General features: G+C 37.1%; 1 protein-coding gene across 3 annotated transcripts in view; it reads left to right on the forward strand.

Moving 5' to 3' along the window:
- macf1b (microtubule actin crosslinking factor 1b) overlaps positions 1-17,955 on the forward strand; it is a 108,839-nt gene that overhangs the window by 62,551 nt on the left and 28,333 nt on the right. The window contains exons 1-3 of one of the 3 annotated variants that reach the window (XM_049480553.1): positions 2,130-2,563; positions 5,026-5,057; positions 5,755-5,866. In XM_049480553.1, the coding sequence (XP_049336510.1) occupies positions 2,444-2,563; positions 5,026-5,057; positions 5,755-5,866 (264 nt within the window). In that variant the 5' untranslated portion in view covers positions 2,130-2,443. Of the gene's footprint in view, positions 1-2,129; positions 2,564-5,025; positions 5,058-5,754; positions 5,867-15,672; positions 16,556-17,955 lie in introns of those variants that run through there. The other 2 variants (XM_049480552.1, XM_007257271.4) reach the window with 2 other exon arrangements.

Genomic DNA, 17,955 nt, shown 5'->3' on the forward strand with positions numbered 1-17,955 from the left:
CAAGGGCATAGTAATTTAAACTTGTACTTTATTTGTAATCAATCAATTGTCAAGGGCTTTCACGTGAATAACTGGGTGCAAAATGAAGCTGTTAAAAAGTGTCCTGATGTCCACAGCTTGGTAATGCCGTAATGCCCATAACATCTGTTTTTGCATGGACAAAAGTGTTGTCACGTTTTTAATTATCCAACCAGATTAGAGCTTAACCTGGGACAAATAATGTAATCAACACATTCCCAGGTGTGTATAAAAAGATCCCCAGCACACCAGACTTTAATGTGATGTGCAGCCTGAATGCCAAACCTCAACCTCAAACTAAAGTGCTGATCATCAAGACCTCGAAGATCAAGTCTGCTGCTGAGGTGGCAGACATCTTTAATGTATCCAAACGTGAAGTGGAGAGGATAAGAAAAACATTTTCTTATCCTGGTAACGTTCAAGACAAGCCCAGGTCAGGCAGACCCCTTAAGACAACTGTTCGACAGTCCAGGCCTTTTTTCACTGCAGCGGAGCTACATAAACTTGTCAACAGAAAACACTATATCTACAACAGTTTAATTATTTTTTTATAATTAATTATTTCAGGCAGTGGCCCCCATGGCCGGATTAGTGCTCAGAAACCAGCATGAAACAGAAATAAAAAAAAAACAGTCTTGTCACATTTGCCAATGACCACAGCTTGCAGAAAGAATGGACAGTGGAAAAGTGGCAGAAGGTTTTCTAAAGGATCATCCATTGAACAGCATCCTCATCACCACAGATACTGCAGAAGACCTGTTGGAACCAGCGTGACGATTCACTCAGAAAACAAGTTTGGTGGAGGAAACATCCTGGTTTGGGTTTACATCCAGTATGGGGGTGTCCAAGATCTCTGCAGAGTGGACTGCAACATTAACTGCCTGAAGCATCAAGGCATTCTTGCTGCCCATTACATTCCAAACCACAAGAGAGGGCAAGAGATGGCTTCTTCTCATACTTTAGCCTCCACATTCGAAATTAGGGAAGATGGAGGAAGAGGCTTGAAAGATAAAACCAAATATATATATATTTCGATTTTAACATTATTTTTGTAAACGAAAAGATTTTGTCCATGCAAAATTTTAACTTTTTGTCCTAATAAAATAATAAAACTCAATATATGATACAAAGCTTTCTATTAGTATAATACACATAATCTAGAGGGCTTTGTTTTTTTAAGACCATGTACTTTGAAAAAAAATCTATATAAATCAGAGTGTGTCCTAGCTACATTAGTTTTAGACACGAGCTAATGATCATTCAGCATTTTTTTATTTTGGTTAAATCAGACACTGGTTCACTTTTTTAATCCTCTGTGTGGTCTGTGGTTCGTCCGTGGCTAGAATGTAATTTGACCAGAGAATCTACAGAGAAGAATACAGATATTATATGATATACAGATATAATATGAAACCAGTAAAGTTGGTTTCATATTAACATGTCTGCATTTCTTTCTTCAATAGCTTTTGAACTAGCTTATGTGTGCGAATGGGGGGAATGCTTTGCGCTTTATTATATGAAAATTTAATGAGTCCAAAATAAATAGGTTCATATGGAGAAATTGCAAAAAAAAAAATATTTTTTTCTAAAAGAAAAACTAATTCCCTCAACACAGAACAACATTAAATGTTTCTGTACCGAAGACATATATTTTAAAGCATATAAACTATTTAAACATGCTGTTGCTGTAACTTTAAAATCAGAATCACGCTACCGACCACTCAGCTCACAGTAGCAGACGTTATAGAGCCTTTACTGCATAAAACCTGCAGAAACATGGCAATATACAGGTAGGTTTCTTTGGCTTTTTGGCTGAAAAAAGGCAGTGTATTTATGGGGCCGTCTGTATCTGAATCTAAAGGAAAGTAATATGTTATAACGTGGACAGTTTACTGTTAGATATGTCAGAGTGTTTATCTGTGTTGTTATGAGTTGTACTATTCTCGCCTTACAACATAAACAGGTTAATTAATAAACTCAAACACGTGTCTTCCTGTCTCAGAAACCTCCCTCAGTAGGCAGCAGGTGTCAGGTTTGAGACGCACCCTAACTTGTTCCCGCCACAGACAGATCTGACCAATAGGCGGAGAGAGAACGCCCCCTCGCGGTTTACCGGGATTCATTTTACTGTGTTTGATGTTCTGCTGCGTGAAAACAGTTCAAATCAAACCAAACCGAGAAAAAGGGGTTTTCTGACCAGAGCAAGCTAACACTGAGTGTAAAAACTCCCTTAAGCAGATAAATATGTGCTAATTTATATTTGTAGTGGCTCTTGAACCTGAGCGGCTTAGTTAAATCCTCCTCCATGACTGTTTGCTGGTGTAGTGTTGATAAAGCTACGTGCAGTTAACTGTAGCTCCAGAGGGTCTCACACACTGTTTCTGTATGTTTTCCACTGAAGCTGGTTACTGAGCATTCAGAAGAAATGAAAGTCTTGGACGGTCTGCCCTTTTCTGCTCCTTCTACTGACGGCTTTGCTGGCCTTCCTCCTCTAACCCTGCCCATCTCGGCGCTTTCACCTATCCTTCAGGATGGAGGCTGTAAGGTAGGTCCCCTAAAGTCAGCTCATGAGTTTACTTTTTTTTTAACCCCTGAGGATTGCCCTTAAAAAATCCCTTAAAGAAGTGTTGCAAAAAAATCATAAAACCCAAATAAACCCTTGAATATTACTTAACTCTATTTCCTTTTAATTATTTAAGGGACTCAACACCTCACATTAACTCCTAAAAACAAGTTATACAGCCTACAGTTGTTTATCAAGCAGGGACGCCAACAAATATTTCAGTTCAAGGAAGTTCAGAGACGGGTAATTAACTAAACGTAGCTAAGCTAAAGTAGGAGAAAAGATCACTCTTCACACAACACAGTCACGTCTGAGTGAGTAAATGAGTAAGTTTGGGATAGTACCTGCTTTTTATGAAAATACAGTACTCACTTTTTAAAATATAATTGGTTAGATCATAGGCGTAGGAACCGGGGGGGATGGGTGGGACATGTCCCACCCAATATTAGAAACAGGTGGATTTGTCCCCCCCAAAAATGATATCAGTTCGCTCAGGTCAGCTGTACTATTAATGAGGAGACAGACCGGACCAATCACGGAGCCGGTTCAGGTATTAAGTCACGCCTCTCAGTAGAAACAGCCAATCAGCTTGCTGGTTTTGCGGCGCGCGGAGCAGAGGCAGTTTGCTGTTGGGGAAGCCCCGCCCCCTCGCTGTGAGATTTAGCAGCGGGATCGGGACGCAGCCGCTTCAGCTGATTTTAAAACAGAGATGAATATACGGAGATTTTTCTAAAAGAAAGGTAACGATAGGCTAACCACTTCAACTGTGATGATATGTTTCTGCTAGCTGGTTAAAAATACACGTCTCTGAATCAGCACACAGTTTAAACCCACTGTGATTAATAAACTGCAGCTGTGTTAGTGTGTAAGCTTATCTTTGGAATTAGCTAGATTGGGAGTCAGGGTTAAAGGAAAAAAATAAAATATATATGTAATGTTTCCCTGTACCTGATCAGCTAATCACTTTAATTTTCAAACTGTTTATTCATTTAGGATTACAGGACTTACTGTGAGCTATAATGAACGAAAATTGATTTAACTAACTAGTTATCTAGAAGCTGGATGTAGATGATCGACAGAATTTCGTACAGTACTTTAAGTTGGTAGTTTAAAGCAGTTACTTAACCCCGATCACTGCCCTAAACTAGTGTTTTCCACCTGACCAGCTAATAAACAGTCATTTACTGAGTTTACCTGTTAAAATCCTTTAGCCCCCTATGGAGCCTAAATTAATCATGTATATCCACCAGAGGAAGCTCTAGAATATGCAGAACAGTTTTAATATGCAGTAGAATATATAAGAACTGGGTTGAGAAATACTGCTGTAACGTGACTTCTGTTCATTTGTATTTCACAGTAAGACCACATATCCTGACGTTTATAAAAGTCTCTATGAAACGTAAAGGACACCATCTTAAGAAGAGCTCTCAGTAGAAAAAAATAAAAGTGCAGGAGAAAATGTAAATATACAACAGAATTGACATGCCAATACATAATAATAATAATAATAATAATAATAATAATAACAATAATAACAATAATAATAATCTGTTATATTATTTTAAATATTAGGTGATAACTGAAAATTTTTGTCATATGTACATAATTCAGACATTGCTTGCATAATTTTTCTAACAACAGTAGCTGTAATGTGGAGTAACATGTTTAGGTTGTAAAATCACCTTATAATAATAGTTTACTTTTAATTAAAAGTAATTTCCACAAATGTTGTTCTAGGAAACTATTGGGTGGGCTTGGGTTCATATTGGCAAATGTGTCCCCCCCCCAATATCAAGCCCGCTCCTACGCCCTTGGGTTAGATGGTTCTGAGTTAGCAAACTCATTATTACTGCAGGTGTTGTTGTCATGGTTATATTTTAGGGGAGTAAAATTCTTTAGGGGAGTAAAATATCAGTCACTGTCAGAGGTGTCAAGTAATGAAATACATTACCTTATTTTCTACACTTTACTAGAGTAATAATTTGTATATATATTTTGCTATCTGTAAGTCTGTGTTTGTTTTGCTTACTGTATGTTTGTGGTTGGTTTGGTAAATGTTCTTTTTGTAATGAGATGCTGCTTCACATACTGTAAACCAAATTTACCTTTGGGTACAAATAAACTAACCTAACCTAGACTTTTTACTTCTACTCCTTACATTAAAATAAATCTATATAGAGCAAATTTGATTATGAATGGATTGGAAGTAAAAACATATACCATTCTGAGGTAATAAGGGACCTCATTTTTTATTTTTAATTGTGTATTGGGTGCCAAGACACCCTGTTGTCTGTTTATGCGTTGCCCCCCTGAGTGTACCCTAAAAGCCTTGCTATTTCTGAAATTTCTCCCAAATCATCTACAAGAACCAACTCTTCACTAACAGACCTAACAGATATTACATACATTGATATGCACTGTTTTTTTTTCTCTTTATATTGCAGGAAGCAGTCCCAATGAAAGGAAAAATATATAGGTAAGGGAAGCATGCAAATAAATACGTATAATTGTGTCCTATAATTTAACTAAATGCTTTTTTGCAACATCATACACTGCAAAAAAACAAAATCTTAGCAAGTGAAATAATTTAATTTTAAGGCAAAAATCATTTTTTTCCCTGATAATGTTTTGTTTTTCTATGCATATTAAGCGTAAGATTATTTTGTTTATTTTATGGATAATTATCGTAATCACACTTAGAGTTTACACCTTATTTTAAGTAATTTGAGCATAAAAGAAGCACAAAAAGTCACTGGTCAAGTTATTTTGCCAAAAATAATTAGAGATTTTAGCTTGATTTATATCTTACTTCACTTATCTTAAGACTTTGTGATTGCATAAATAAAAAAAAATCTTACTAAGAAAATTTAGCTAACCCCTTTGTTATTTTTTCTCAGTTTACGTATTTTTTTTTGCCTAGTTTTTGCCATACCCTCGGAGAAATAACCTTGATTTGGCGACTTTGAGTTTTCTCTTTATGGCCGTGCTTTAAGGGAGTAGCACTGTAACTAACTGCACAACTTAGTTATAAGTGTATTGAAACCAGTCATTCGCAAGTAGCCAGGTTTTCTCCTTGTACACTGACCATGACCCTCCTTTTGTGCAATGATAGAAATCAGAGTGATACTGAATAACAGAAGCTGTAATCAATGCTTTCTGATGCTCGTTCCTAGGATGGAGCCAGAAGAGTGGAACCAGTGGCAGAGTGAGTTCAGAGGGCAGATCCGCGCACTGCGCCACTGGCTAAAGAGCATGGAGATGATGCTTCCACCTGTGGACACTGCAGTAAGTGTAGTAGAGTAGAGAAGTTTACACTACATGCATGTAAATATGTTAACTAACATCACACTAGGGAAAAAGCATCTTTTAAAACCAGGAAGAGGGAGGTCCGATATTAATACAGTGTTTTATTGTCCCAAGACAAGAGTATAAAGCTTTTTTTTATTTATTTATTATTATTTTTTGTTTATGAATAGTACCTATAATGTGTGTGTGTGTTTGCATTCCTAGGCCAAATATGGTCTGTTTTTGTACAAAAAATCTCTTACTAATGAACTTATCTGTTTTAAATGTGATCACTGCCCATATACTTTTCTGCATTCTTTACACTGTAATGAATGTTAAGTGATATGTACACTAGAGGGCAGTTCAGATCAACAAACATGGTGAGGCTGGAGGCAATAGTGATTATGTATTTACTACAAAAAGACAAAAACAAAAAGTCCTGTTGTGTTTTTTCTTCTGTGTTTATTTGTTATTGGATATTAATACAGTGTTTATTGGTCAGTAATAATTTGTATATATATTTTGCTATCTGTAAGTGTTTATTTGGCAGTTTCCGTCTTAAGCATGAACTATTGTACTGGTTATGCTGCCTCCATCATTTTTACTGCTCTGTTACATCCTCATCTAAAAAAATGGTTCCTTGTCGATTATTAAATTTAAGGTTAGGGCTACTTAGATTGTTATATATGAAATAAATATCATTCATAAATATTAGTGTGTGAGACCAAAGAGAGACAGATTTCTTCAACAGCAGTAGACTCCTCTGATATTACAACTTGGGAGGGCTGGCACAACAGGAGAGAGAGAGAGAGAGAGAGAGAGGTTGGGGTGAGTGGGGTGCAGCGTAGCAGTGGAGGCCCTCTTCACACATGAGAGGGCACACAGAAAGCACATTAGACTCAGATGGGAGGATGAGGAATGAGAGAAAAACAGGATCTTGTGTGAGGAGTCCTCTGATCCACCCACAACAGAGCCAGCCACACCACCCTGTCATCTGTCTTATCTGTAGACCTGCTCCTGTTTATGTTTCAGCTGCATCATCGTTTCAGTCAGTCTGACACAGGCAGTCTGTTCTAGACATTAAAATCACTGTTCATACTGGTTCATCTCCAAGCCTAAATCAGAGAGAAAAAATACTAAAATATGAATAAATATTTTTATTTTGCCCAATAAAAAAAATAGCAGTTGCTGTTAGGATGGTGAATGAGCCAATAGAAACAGTGCATCTTTAGAATATCTTTGAAATTGTATTTTAATAAAGTAGTATAAAATAAATCTTTGCACAAAATCACTTTTTAGATAGCAGCAGTATTCTGACTGTTGTCTCTACTGGTCTCAAAAGTGAAAACATTTAGACGTTTTATTTATTTTTATGTACATTTTCTTATATCTGAGATACACATGTCTAGTAAAAGTACAGTTTACATTGAATATTTTACTCTACAAAAATGTGTCACTCTACCGAAACATTAGTAATAAACTATATTGCAGTAATTACTAAATTCAGATGTTTTTGTAAAGTTCAGGTCATAAGAGTAAATAAATATGAATGCACCTTTTCTTCAACATTATTTTCATAATTAATTTAGTAATTTAGAATGTAAACATGTTTGTTTAAAAGATTTTTTTAATATTCTCTCAAATGTTGCTTAATCGTGTTACTTCAACAAATATTATTCACACACTATTCATTTTATAATCAAAGACATAACTGTTGCTTCAATCATCCAGATTTAATTATAAGAACAAACATACCTTTTTAATTATCAGTATTTTATTCTTATTATTTTCATTGCCACTGTTTTCCACTCAGATTTTATGATTGATATATGTAGCCCTGATAGCAAGCAACAGTGAGTAAATGTTTATTTTTTGTTGCATTACATCATTTAAGGTTTATGATGATGAAAAACAACCTTTATTTAACATTGCCTAATAATGTTAAATGTTAAAATCAATGTTCATTTAAAGGTTATGAATAGTTGGGCAGAGCTCTTCTACACAGCTTTTAAGTGAAAGGTGCTTCACACAAATAATAACATTTAATATCAGTATAAATTATTATTTAAATGTCCCTCTCTATACTGCAATACCACAGTACGGCTATACAAATAGAATACAAACAAGGTTAATACAAATGATAAATATAAGATCATAACATTGAATATACAAATAATTACACCAATAAATACATTTTGACGTTAGAGTTCAACAATTTTTCAATGCATTTGCAATGAAAGTGATCTCTGTTCTGATTTTCTGTATTTTGCTTAATTTAAAAAGCAGCCTGGGCAGAAACAAAAATGCTTGGGGCTAAACTAAAAAGGCAGATGTATGTAAATGCATTGCTTTTTATGTTATTACCATACCGATTAATTTAAAACTTAATTTTTGTTCTTTTTTTTTCTAAAATTTGCATTGTTATTTTTATGTATGGACAGAGGAAAGCACATTCTTTGAATCATTTGCAAATTTTACAATTCTTATAGACTGAATGACCAGAAATGGGACGCATAGCCTAGTAAATGGGACATATCTATTCATCTATTCTGTTTCTAAATTTGTGATTGTCATGATATAGGCCTGCTATAGGCTTCGCCCAATTAATTTGTCTGTTTAGTGACATAACAGCGTTGACTTCACATTGTTTCTTTACAGTGACTTGGAAACCTGTTGTTTGCTTCGTGCCTGCCTGTGTCCCTCTGCATACCGTTTGTTTCATCCTCCTTTGTCATGGTAATACGCTAAGTCTGTTCTTCTGTTAACAGAAAGGAGGAACTCATTACTTAGAGACCCCTATACATCCTTTATATACACATACACGCACCTACTGTATCTCTCAGGTCATTGTTCAGTCACCTTAGTAAATGTTACACAGACCCCTCTGTCCTTTATTCCCCTCTTTTTTTTTACCCAAAATCTTAAAGGGTCCACAGTACACTATCCTTCCGCTTCTTCTTACTGTCTTTCTTTTCCAAAACCTGTTTTTCAACCAGTGTCTCTTAAACTGCTTTTTTGCTTGCTTATTTATTTAAATAAATTGAACCATCTGGTTTAATACAAGAAACAACACAAGAAGACAAGTACTTACCTAGGTAGTATTTTACCTGAGCCTGTGTAATTTTGGTAAAGTGAGCAGGAAAACGCTCACAAGATCTTTTATAACCTCATCGTATGTGTGTAAAATCCTTTAATATTTCTTTCCCACCTTAGTCCACATGCTTCTTTTGCTTTCAGCGACTGTCCAGAAATGTATGTGTAAAGCATGTCCTTACACTTCCTTACTGTAGGGGAGTCCAAGAGCATGAACTGCCAATTCTTGCATTGCTGCAATAAGTATTGCAACTAAAATAATAACTTGCCAACATGAATATGACTAATTAAATTGTGGTTTTAAAAAACACATATATTTGTTTATGCTCTGCTTGACACAATTTAATTTGGCCAAAAACCAACACAGAATACTAAACAGCCAATTTACTCACGGACTGTTCATGATTATATAGAGTAGTTAGCTACTTGAGCAAGGTAACACTAGTTAGCATTGGACAGGTAATGGATATTTCTGCAGCTTCATTTTAATTTTTCTGTAAAAATATAAATTTTCCCTAATAATAACCAATCATAATAATTTAATGCTGAAAAAACTATATGAGAATCTATGCTTGTAATCTACTTTAAAATTAATTAATAAAAATGATTTTTTGTGAGGTCAGAGCTACTTGGGAGGCAAGGTTTATTTCAAAAGGGTGGGAGGCAGCTATGCCACCCTTGTAGTCCAGCCCCTGATGCTCAGTCCCTTCTAACTCAAATCCAACAGTGGAAACACAAAACCTTACAAAAAATGTTCTTTATTTGGCATTCATGCAGAAGCCAATCAAAATAAGTTGACGGCCCCATGAATGGCAGTGAGTACCATTAACAGAGTTATTCCATGTTCCATAATGGCTTCCATGGCTGCTCCCGCCTGATTCCCAGTGCAAGGGCCTCTTCCCTTTTGACTTCCCGCTGATGCTGAATTGTTGGATAAAGGCTGTGTGTCTTAAAGGTCTCTCTTTTCCCTGCGCTCCACAAAGCCAAGTCTGGATCTCAAATAAGCACAGCACACATAACCTGCAAACAGGCCAGAAAGAGGGCTGCGAGAAGTGTATTCTTCTCATTTCTCCATACACTATGGCAATGAGCAAACAACACCAGGGCTCCCCTTTGCTCTGAGAGATGTATAGAAAGAAAATAGACAGCTAATGCAATGGCTTGCAGAAGAGGAATAGTTTCTCATCATACTAGATATTATAGAATGGTAGCAATTGTGTAGTTAATGATGTTATATCGTAATGACTAGGCCCTGTTTTTGTACAACATGTAGACATATTTTGTGACTGGCTCCTGCCTTCATCACAGAATTGTGATCAATCTGATATGGTACACAGTAGGACCTCCACAGACAAAAACAGCACAAAAAAATCTTCACGTTCCAGAATTTGGTCTTAGAAATTGGAGCATTTTCTGCATCTCCCAATACAAAAATGCTTTATCAGGTCAATTTCATTCATTTTTATTTTGAGGTGTTGTATTAAAGCAGCCTTATATAGTTTTTCTACCTTAAAATCACAGTAAAATTGTGTTAATGCTCTGCAGATCCTTATACCAGGAAGAATATCATATCTATTAGTGCTACTTTGGGCGGACTGCACTGTGTAGCTCTGGTGAAGTGGGCTCAACACCACTTATTAGAGCAGCATAACCATATTTGTTGAATCCTGTAATATTATGTTACAGTATCAGTCCACCTGCTTCCCCTTTTTTTTTTTTGTGCAAATTCTGTATGTCTCCTCTTGTCCAGAAAAGCGTGTTTTATAGGGTGTCTCAAAGTATATATGTCTCTTCCTGACATTAGGGGCAGACAAAGAGCAAGCTAAAGCAATTTTTGAATAATTCTAACATAGTAACATTAGTATGAAAATGGCTAAAATTAATGAATACATAATCATGCACACATGTATTCAGATTAAGCAATTCAGAAATATTCTCATTGAGAACAAGCTTACCATCAAACCCCTGCAGCTGGTGAGTAGATGAATCAGGTATTTGAAGTAGTTCATTCTTTTATTTCCCCCTCAGTGACTCAGCTTCCAGTATCCCAGGCGCCGCAGCAGGGAAGCCCATTGCTTACACCTCACACACAGTCTCTTCTGGGAAGTGAACTCCAGAGTGATAAATTAGTGTTTGTCAGCTGGATCCTTCCAAAAAGATCCTTTTTTACATATTCATTTATCACTTTGCATAGGCCTCACACAAATGTCATGGCAAGAGCATGTCTGCTCAAGTGCTAATTATGGTGTATTTGGAGGACCCATTGAGTTCTTATTGAATTTAAAGGCAGGGGAGAGTGAAATGCTGGGGGAGGGGAGCACGGCTGTAGGATTAATCCACTTTGCTGCTCTCAGGTCCGCAGACGCATGGGGGTTTTGATCAAATTTGGCCTCATCTGTAACCCATTTGGTATCTCACATTCACCCCTACGTTTTGCAGTGAAAGAGTATGAAGCCTATATATTTCACAAGCGAACAAGAAACTGAGCACAAGAAAGATGCTAAAGTGCACACAGTAGCTTCAGTCCACTACCTGCTTAGCGAGATTAGTTTATTAATATATGTAGTATGAATGTCAATTCAGACTTCTCATTATCATTACTCTAATGTTCTTTGCTTTGTAATGATGATGAATAGTTTATCACACGTTTCATGTCTAGAAGGCCTGGTGTCCTGGTACGTGGTGGATTTTTGTTTGATACCACATCACCTTTGGTCTTTATTATAAGCACTTTGATAGCCCAACATCAAGTTAATTAGGTCCTGCAACTTGTTGCCCTATCCAACAGCACAATGCTTGTCCACATACTGGTGCAGTTTAGAGAGCTTGTCTTAAAGACACAGATACAATGGCCAGACAAACATGGGCAGACCTGTACCCGACAGAAAATGGTGGGATTTTTTTTTATGCTATATGGGTAGCTCAATAGATATTGCCCATACATCTTAATTTTTAATCATGTTTTGTACCTTCTGAATAGAATTGCAAATCCACAAAATTTATTTTTGAGTATATATAAGATTTTTGCTCAGTGCTCGGTGTATTGCATGCTTCAGGGAGCACGTTAGAGGCATCGATTAGGGATAGAAGCCTTGGCCTGACTCAGTGAACAGAGGAAGACTTTGTCAGGGTGAACAATTCAATTAGCTTACTGAAGAGACGGCTGTGTGAGGATGGAGGATCAGGTGTCTTGCAGACTGGAGCTTTTGGCAGGACCCAAGTCTTGACCACTGCCAAACCACTAACACTGTGTGGATTAGCAAACACCAAGCAGCTGTTCTGAATACTGCTTTCACTCAGGCAGAATATTGGCTTACATATGTACATAATGTATTATAACATTTAGGTTAAGCATTAACAATTCTAACAAGGAATATGTCAGCATTGTCAACCAAATCTATATTGTCTTAAAATGTGTTTAATTAAATCAATAGGCACTATAGCAACTAGGCTACTTTGTGATTCTGGATTGGGTAGTAACAGATTACATTTAACGTTTGTTACATAATCAGGCAAGTTGCGGTAATCTATGTGTGTGAGATGCTGCTGCTGCTGCTGCTACTTTTCCTTCTTTTTTATTGTCACACAGAGCTGATTAATTGTAAAAATGCCCACTTATTGAAAATATTGAGCCTGCCTTGCCTGCATGGCTGTAAATCTATCATAATTTCAAATGCATCACATTTTAGAAGGGTTAAATAACTTGTCTTCACAGGGTCTCACTGTAGAATTTACTTTCCCAGGACAATTCAGACAACAGGCATTGTTTTCCTCTTTTTCCTATCTTTTTTTTTTTCACAGCTTCCTTTTGTCTGTTTTATATCCTTCTCAGTCTCAGCTGGGGGGAGGGATGGGTCGAGGTGAATAATTTAAGTGCTTAGTGTAGTGCTGCCAGGGTCCCCTCCTGCACAGCTCCCCTCGGAATTAGAGTGACAGACTAAAGTGAAGTGGACATGTGTGTTCGGTGTCTCTTCTGATCGCTTTCATCCCATCCAGTCTTCTCTCCAGCTGTATTTTCCCTCTGTCTCTCTGTTGGGTCTCACTGTATTGTGCCTAAGATACAAGTGGGGGGGGGGTACTCAGCTAAATTGTGGGGAACCCATTGCATTTCCCCACCCTACTGTTGCCCCAAAGATTGTTTCCCCAAAAGGCTACGACACTCAAGGCTGAGGACATCTTCAAAGGCTCTACTGACTCAAAGACTCCACTGTTCAAATAATCTCTTCTGTTCTCAAAAAGAAAGCAATTATTCCTCACACACACACACTCCATCTCTCAGGAATACACCTGGCATTGTATGGACAGGAGCAGGAAATGCGATTGGGGAATATAGAGCTCACACCTATTGAGGAAAGCTGTCTGTGTTATAACACATGTTGTTTACAGCTTCTGGTAGATTTGCATGGGTTGTGTTCCAGTGTGTAGCACACACTAATAAAATACTAAAATAGACTATAAGATATGTACTAATCTTAAAAATGTAGGATCGACTATACATTTTTGTGTCAGTTAATTGTTTGTAACTGCAATGCACTGCAAAAAGTGCAGGGGATAAAAACACAATGGGGGAGGGGCAAGGCTTGCTCATTCACTTAGGCTCAGTTGCTTAATTTAAAAGATTATGGTGAACTAAGTTTTATATTCGAGTTTCATCAGTCATTATTTAATGTGCTGTGGGAACTTCTGTTTTGTTAAGGCCAAGACTGAACAAAAGGGTGACATTCACAGGTGTGCGGACTTGAGCTGGTGAGGTAAAAAGTGTATTTGAATAGGAGTTGTGCTCTCAGTGATAAAGGGATGGCAGAAATAATCATTTGGCTAATCAATAAAAATAATTGTCAGATTAGTCAACTACCAAAATTGGTTTCTATTATCTCCTTTTTGCCATTTTATCTAATATTGATCCAGACATGAGTAGCTCCTCTCTTTCTGCTTCACATTTTTTATGGGATAATGGTGTCTATTGTCTATTTACATTCATAAACCAGTTGATGATATTTGAGAATTATCTAAGCCTGCTATAATAACCAACAATTCTTTACAATAAACTATAAATTATTGTCAGTTTATAACAATTTTATTTCACTCATGTAATGATAATACAGTAGCTTAATAATATGATTACACATTATTTTAAAAAGAAGTGAAGCTTAAATTGTACAATTTATTGTGACTTTGGAATCAGCATATGTGTAATGCTAATGTTTAATATGTTTAAATATCTAAAATAAATAGCATTACTATTGTATTTTTTTTGTCTTTATGCATGAAAAAATGTAGGTCTACATAAAACACATTTAAGTAGATTTTATAAGGTTATTTGTTGAAAGGGCTCATGTGGGGATGTGTCTATATTAGTGCAATAATTCATTAACGTAATTATTGTAACAGACCTAGCTCTTATCCAACTTCATCTTTCATATTAAAAAATAGTTACTTTACTTTACTTTACTGTCCACACCAGGGGAAGTTGTTCTTGTGCCACCCAAGACTGCACTCTGTAACATAGAGAGTAACCATTAATTAGTATTACTAATATGTATGCAGTTGTAATGCATCTGTAGTTTTATTGTAAGCTCTTTTTACATTAAGCTTTACTTATAGTAAAGAAAACATGGTGGATACAGAGTTATTCTGATAAGGGCTCAGATTATGTTCAGCTGATCTCGCAGTACAACAATGGTCTGCTTTATTTGAAATTATAAGGGCAATTAACTGAAGTCATCAGCTGTTTGTGATGAGTTAGGGGTAATTGGTGGAGTGCAGGTGCAATGGGGATGAGCTTTTGGATAAAGGAAATGAGTATCTGTGTGTGTCACACCTGTGTTCCTGCCCTCCGGGGTTACACTGCACCTGCGAGTACACCTGTCCACTCCCAGCTATCACTCTCTCTCTCTCAATCTCTCTCAGACTTACTCACACAGCTCTCACAATCCATCCCCACAGAATAAAGGCTCATTTGAGATCTGACACCTTGCAAGACTTGTGATAATAGTCACTCCTCCCAGAGGACTCTAGGAGAACACAAAGAGCTTATTTAAACCCTCTTCAAATTTAGCAGAAGGAGCCTGTTCAGCAAGGAAATGATGTTATGGCCTTAAATTACTCTTTTTTTTTTATTTATTTTTTCTTTCTCAAAGAGATTCTGTGGGAAAGCGTAGCTGTAATTCTGTTCTGTGACATGAGCAGGGTGGAACTTTTACAGCCTTTATCAAATCTTAACCTGATTTTATTTCTGATTTCTAATTTTGTTTGTTGTTTTGCAGACAAAGGAAGTAAGTTGAAAAAAAGTAATCAGGGATGTTTTACAGTAATTAGGCCTCTTTGTAGCTCTGGTGGAGGGTAGTGTACCGGCTTTGAATAGAGAGATGGGGGTTGTGTGCTGTGCGGAGGGCTGGAATGGGTGGGGGTCCCCTCCTCTCCTATTGTCGGCTGCCCTCCTCGGCCCTGCACTTGCTGCAAAAGGGAAGAGGAGAGAATGAGAGAAAGAGAGGGAAAGCGAGTGAGAGAGGAAGACAGAGCGAGAGCAAGCTAGCAAGAGAGAGGGGCTGGAGGCAGCTGTCACTTAACATGTGAATGTTGGGGGGCAGCCTGGGGTCTTTATAGAATGCTTTTTTTTTGTGCCCTTCGTTTTATTCCCCACAAGCGGCATGGAGTTTCAGAGCCAAAAGAGGATCTGGGGGAGGGGCTAGCAGAGGGAGGGTAAGAAGGAGAGAGAGGGTGGTGAGGAGGGAGTGTTGCTCTGTCCAAATGTCTGACACAGGAGGAGCAGAAGAGCCAGAAGAGTTCACACAGGAGGGATACGAACCCAACCGGACTCTGAAAGGATATACAGATCTCTGAAAAAGAGGCCTTATTCCATCTCTCACTAGAAAAAAAACTGGAAACAGTGGATTTAATCTGGAACTACTGGGATCTAGTGGATGCACATCCCATCAGTTGCCTCAGCAAGGAAGAATTTGAGGGAGAGTGCAACAAAGAGGAGAGAAAGAGAGAGAGTGCTGCCAGTGGGAGGGGGTGGCTGGAAGCAGGGAGGGACATTGTTTGCCTGTGGCTGTGGGCAACGGGAAAGCATGGGTTACCTCGCCTAATGTGTGTGTTTGTGTGTGTGTTTAAGGGTGTATTTGTGAATGAGGGAGGGGAGTGTACACAAGTGCAGTGTTTATGCACATATATATGGACATATATATATGAGTGGACACACAGAAAAAGAGGCCCAATGATTTTTGTTCCCCTGTTTGAATGATGACCCAGAATCCAGTGGAATTGTTTTGTTAACTCTTGGCCCTCCTCTATTCTCAGGAGTGCATCCACACTACTCTGTCCACTCCTCAACGGTCAAAAACCGCCAGATCATTCAGCCCGAGGTGGGCTCTTTCAAATTCAAACTTTCCCTCAATAGGCTGCCTCAGCAGGGAAAGGTGCAGAGTGGCTGTGATGCTATGTGGACCCCTCTCCTTTTGACCAAAGGGGATTTTGGCATGAATTCGTTATGAGCAGGAGCAGCTTGGAGGAATTTGGTTCTCATTAGTTCTCTCTCTCACTCTGTCTTTGAAGAGCCTGCATTTGTGCTTGCCTCATTGCTTTGCTTTTATTGTGAGTATATTTTTTACATTTTTATCACATTTGTTGGATTGAGAAAAACGTCACCTGATATGCAAAAACAATGTTTCAGGAGTAAGTTCATTACATAGAATTGGGCCTGTATAACAAATTATAAAAAAAGTTGTGGACAATATATTGTCACAAAATTGCAATCAACAATATTACTGCATTATTGTTGTTATTTTATAACCACTAATATAGGTATAATAAGACATCATAATAATGCAATTGGATATTGATCCTTTTAATAAAAATAATTTGGAATATTTATACTTATATGTATCTATGGAGCTGCTATTATTGATGTTTTAGTCATTGCACGACTGATTAAAATAGTGTTGCATACCTTCATATGTCAACAGATATGCAAGTAAACACACTGGCCAATATTAAAGTCATTAAAATATATTGATCATATCTGTATATTTTATGATAAATTGTGATCTAATTATTGTGACAGGTTTATCATAATAGTACCTGTATAAAAAAAAGTTCTGGACTGCCTTTTTTCAGTTGAAAAGTCTATAGTCTATAACTATGATTAATTCCTAGGGAACTGTCATTTAGTGTCTTTGAAAGTTATCAAAACAATGTGAGGAATTAAAAAAAAGAGATTTATAGGAATGAATGAACAATGCTTTTAATCATGCAAATGGCAGACAATAGAAGCACATATAGATGAAACAAATAAACAGTAGTTTGTATGTAATGTCATCTTATTAATTTTTAGCTTTTCTATGTCAGATCTAGATGTGAGATCCAGGCCTAAATAATACCATCCAGCTCTTTTATGTGTCTCCTGGGAAAGCATATAGCCATCTATTTTAATTAGAGAAACCACTATCTTTATTACTAAATTAATTCACCCAGACCGAAGGTTTGATTTATGAATCCATAAATGACATTTTCCCTTGAGTGTTCTCTCACTGCCTTTTATAATCCATAACACCACCATCTACCAAACCTTCTGTTGGCCATATTGGACTCAGATTAAGGGTTGGTATTGTTATGGTGGCCTCTGACAAGATCCTCTAATATTCATATTCACTCTTATTTATATTGCAGTCTTTGCTTCGGTGGTCAATGAAACTCAATATTTACCCCCTTCTGTTTTGATCCAATGTTATGATTGCTGGTTTGTTACAAGAAAAAATATTTTAAAAAATATTGAAAAAGCAACATAATTAGTTATTTTAAGCCTCTTAAAGGCTTATAGGACTTACTATAGATTGTCGATGGCAGCAAGTCTCTATCATTAGGTTAATTCGATCCACTGGGGCTCTGTTTGTGAAATGCTGCATAAATCAATACCTTAAGATGGGGTCTTGAACTGGACACCATTTCAGATTAAATGGAGGGGTGCTAGGGGTCATGTCTTCCTTTAAGCCCAT

This window comes from Astyanax mexicanus, chromosome 6 (genome assembly GCF_023375975.1).
Source record: "Astyanax mexicanus isolate ESR-SI-001 chromosome 6, AstMex3_surface, whole genome shotgun sequence".
NCBI classification, from domain to species: Eukaryota; Metazoa; Chordata; class Actinopteri; order Characiformes; family Acestrorhamphidae; genus Astyanax; species Astyanax mexicanus.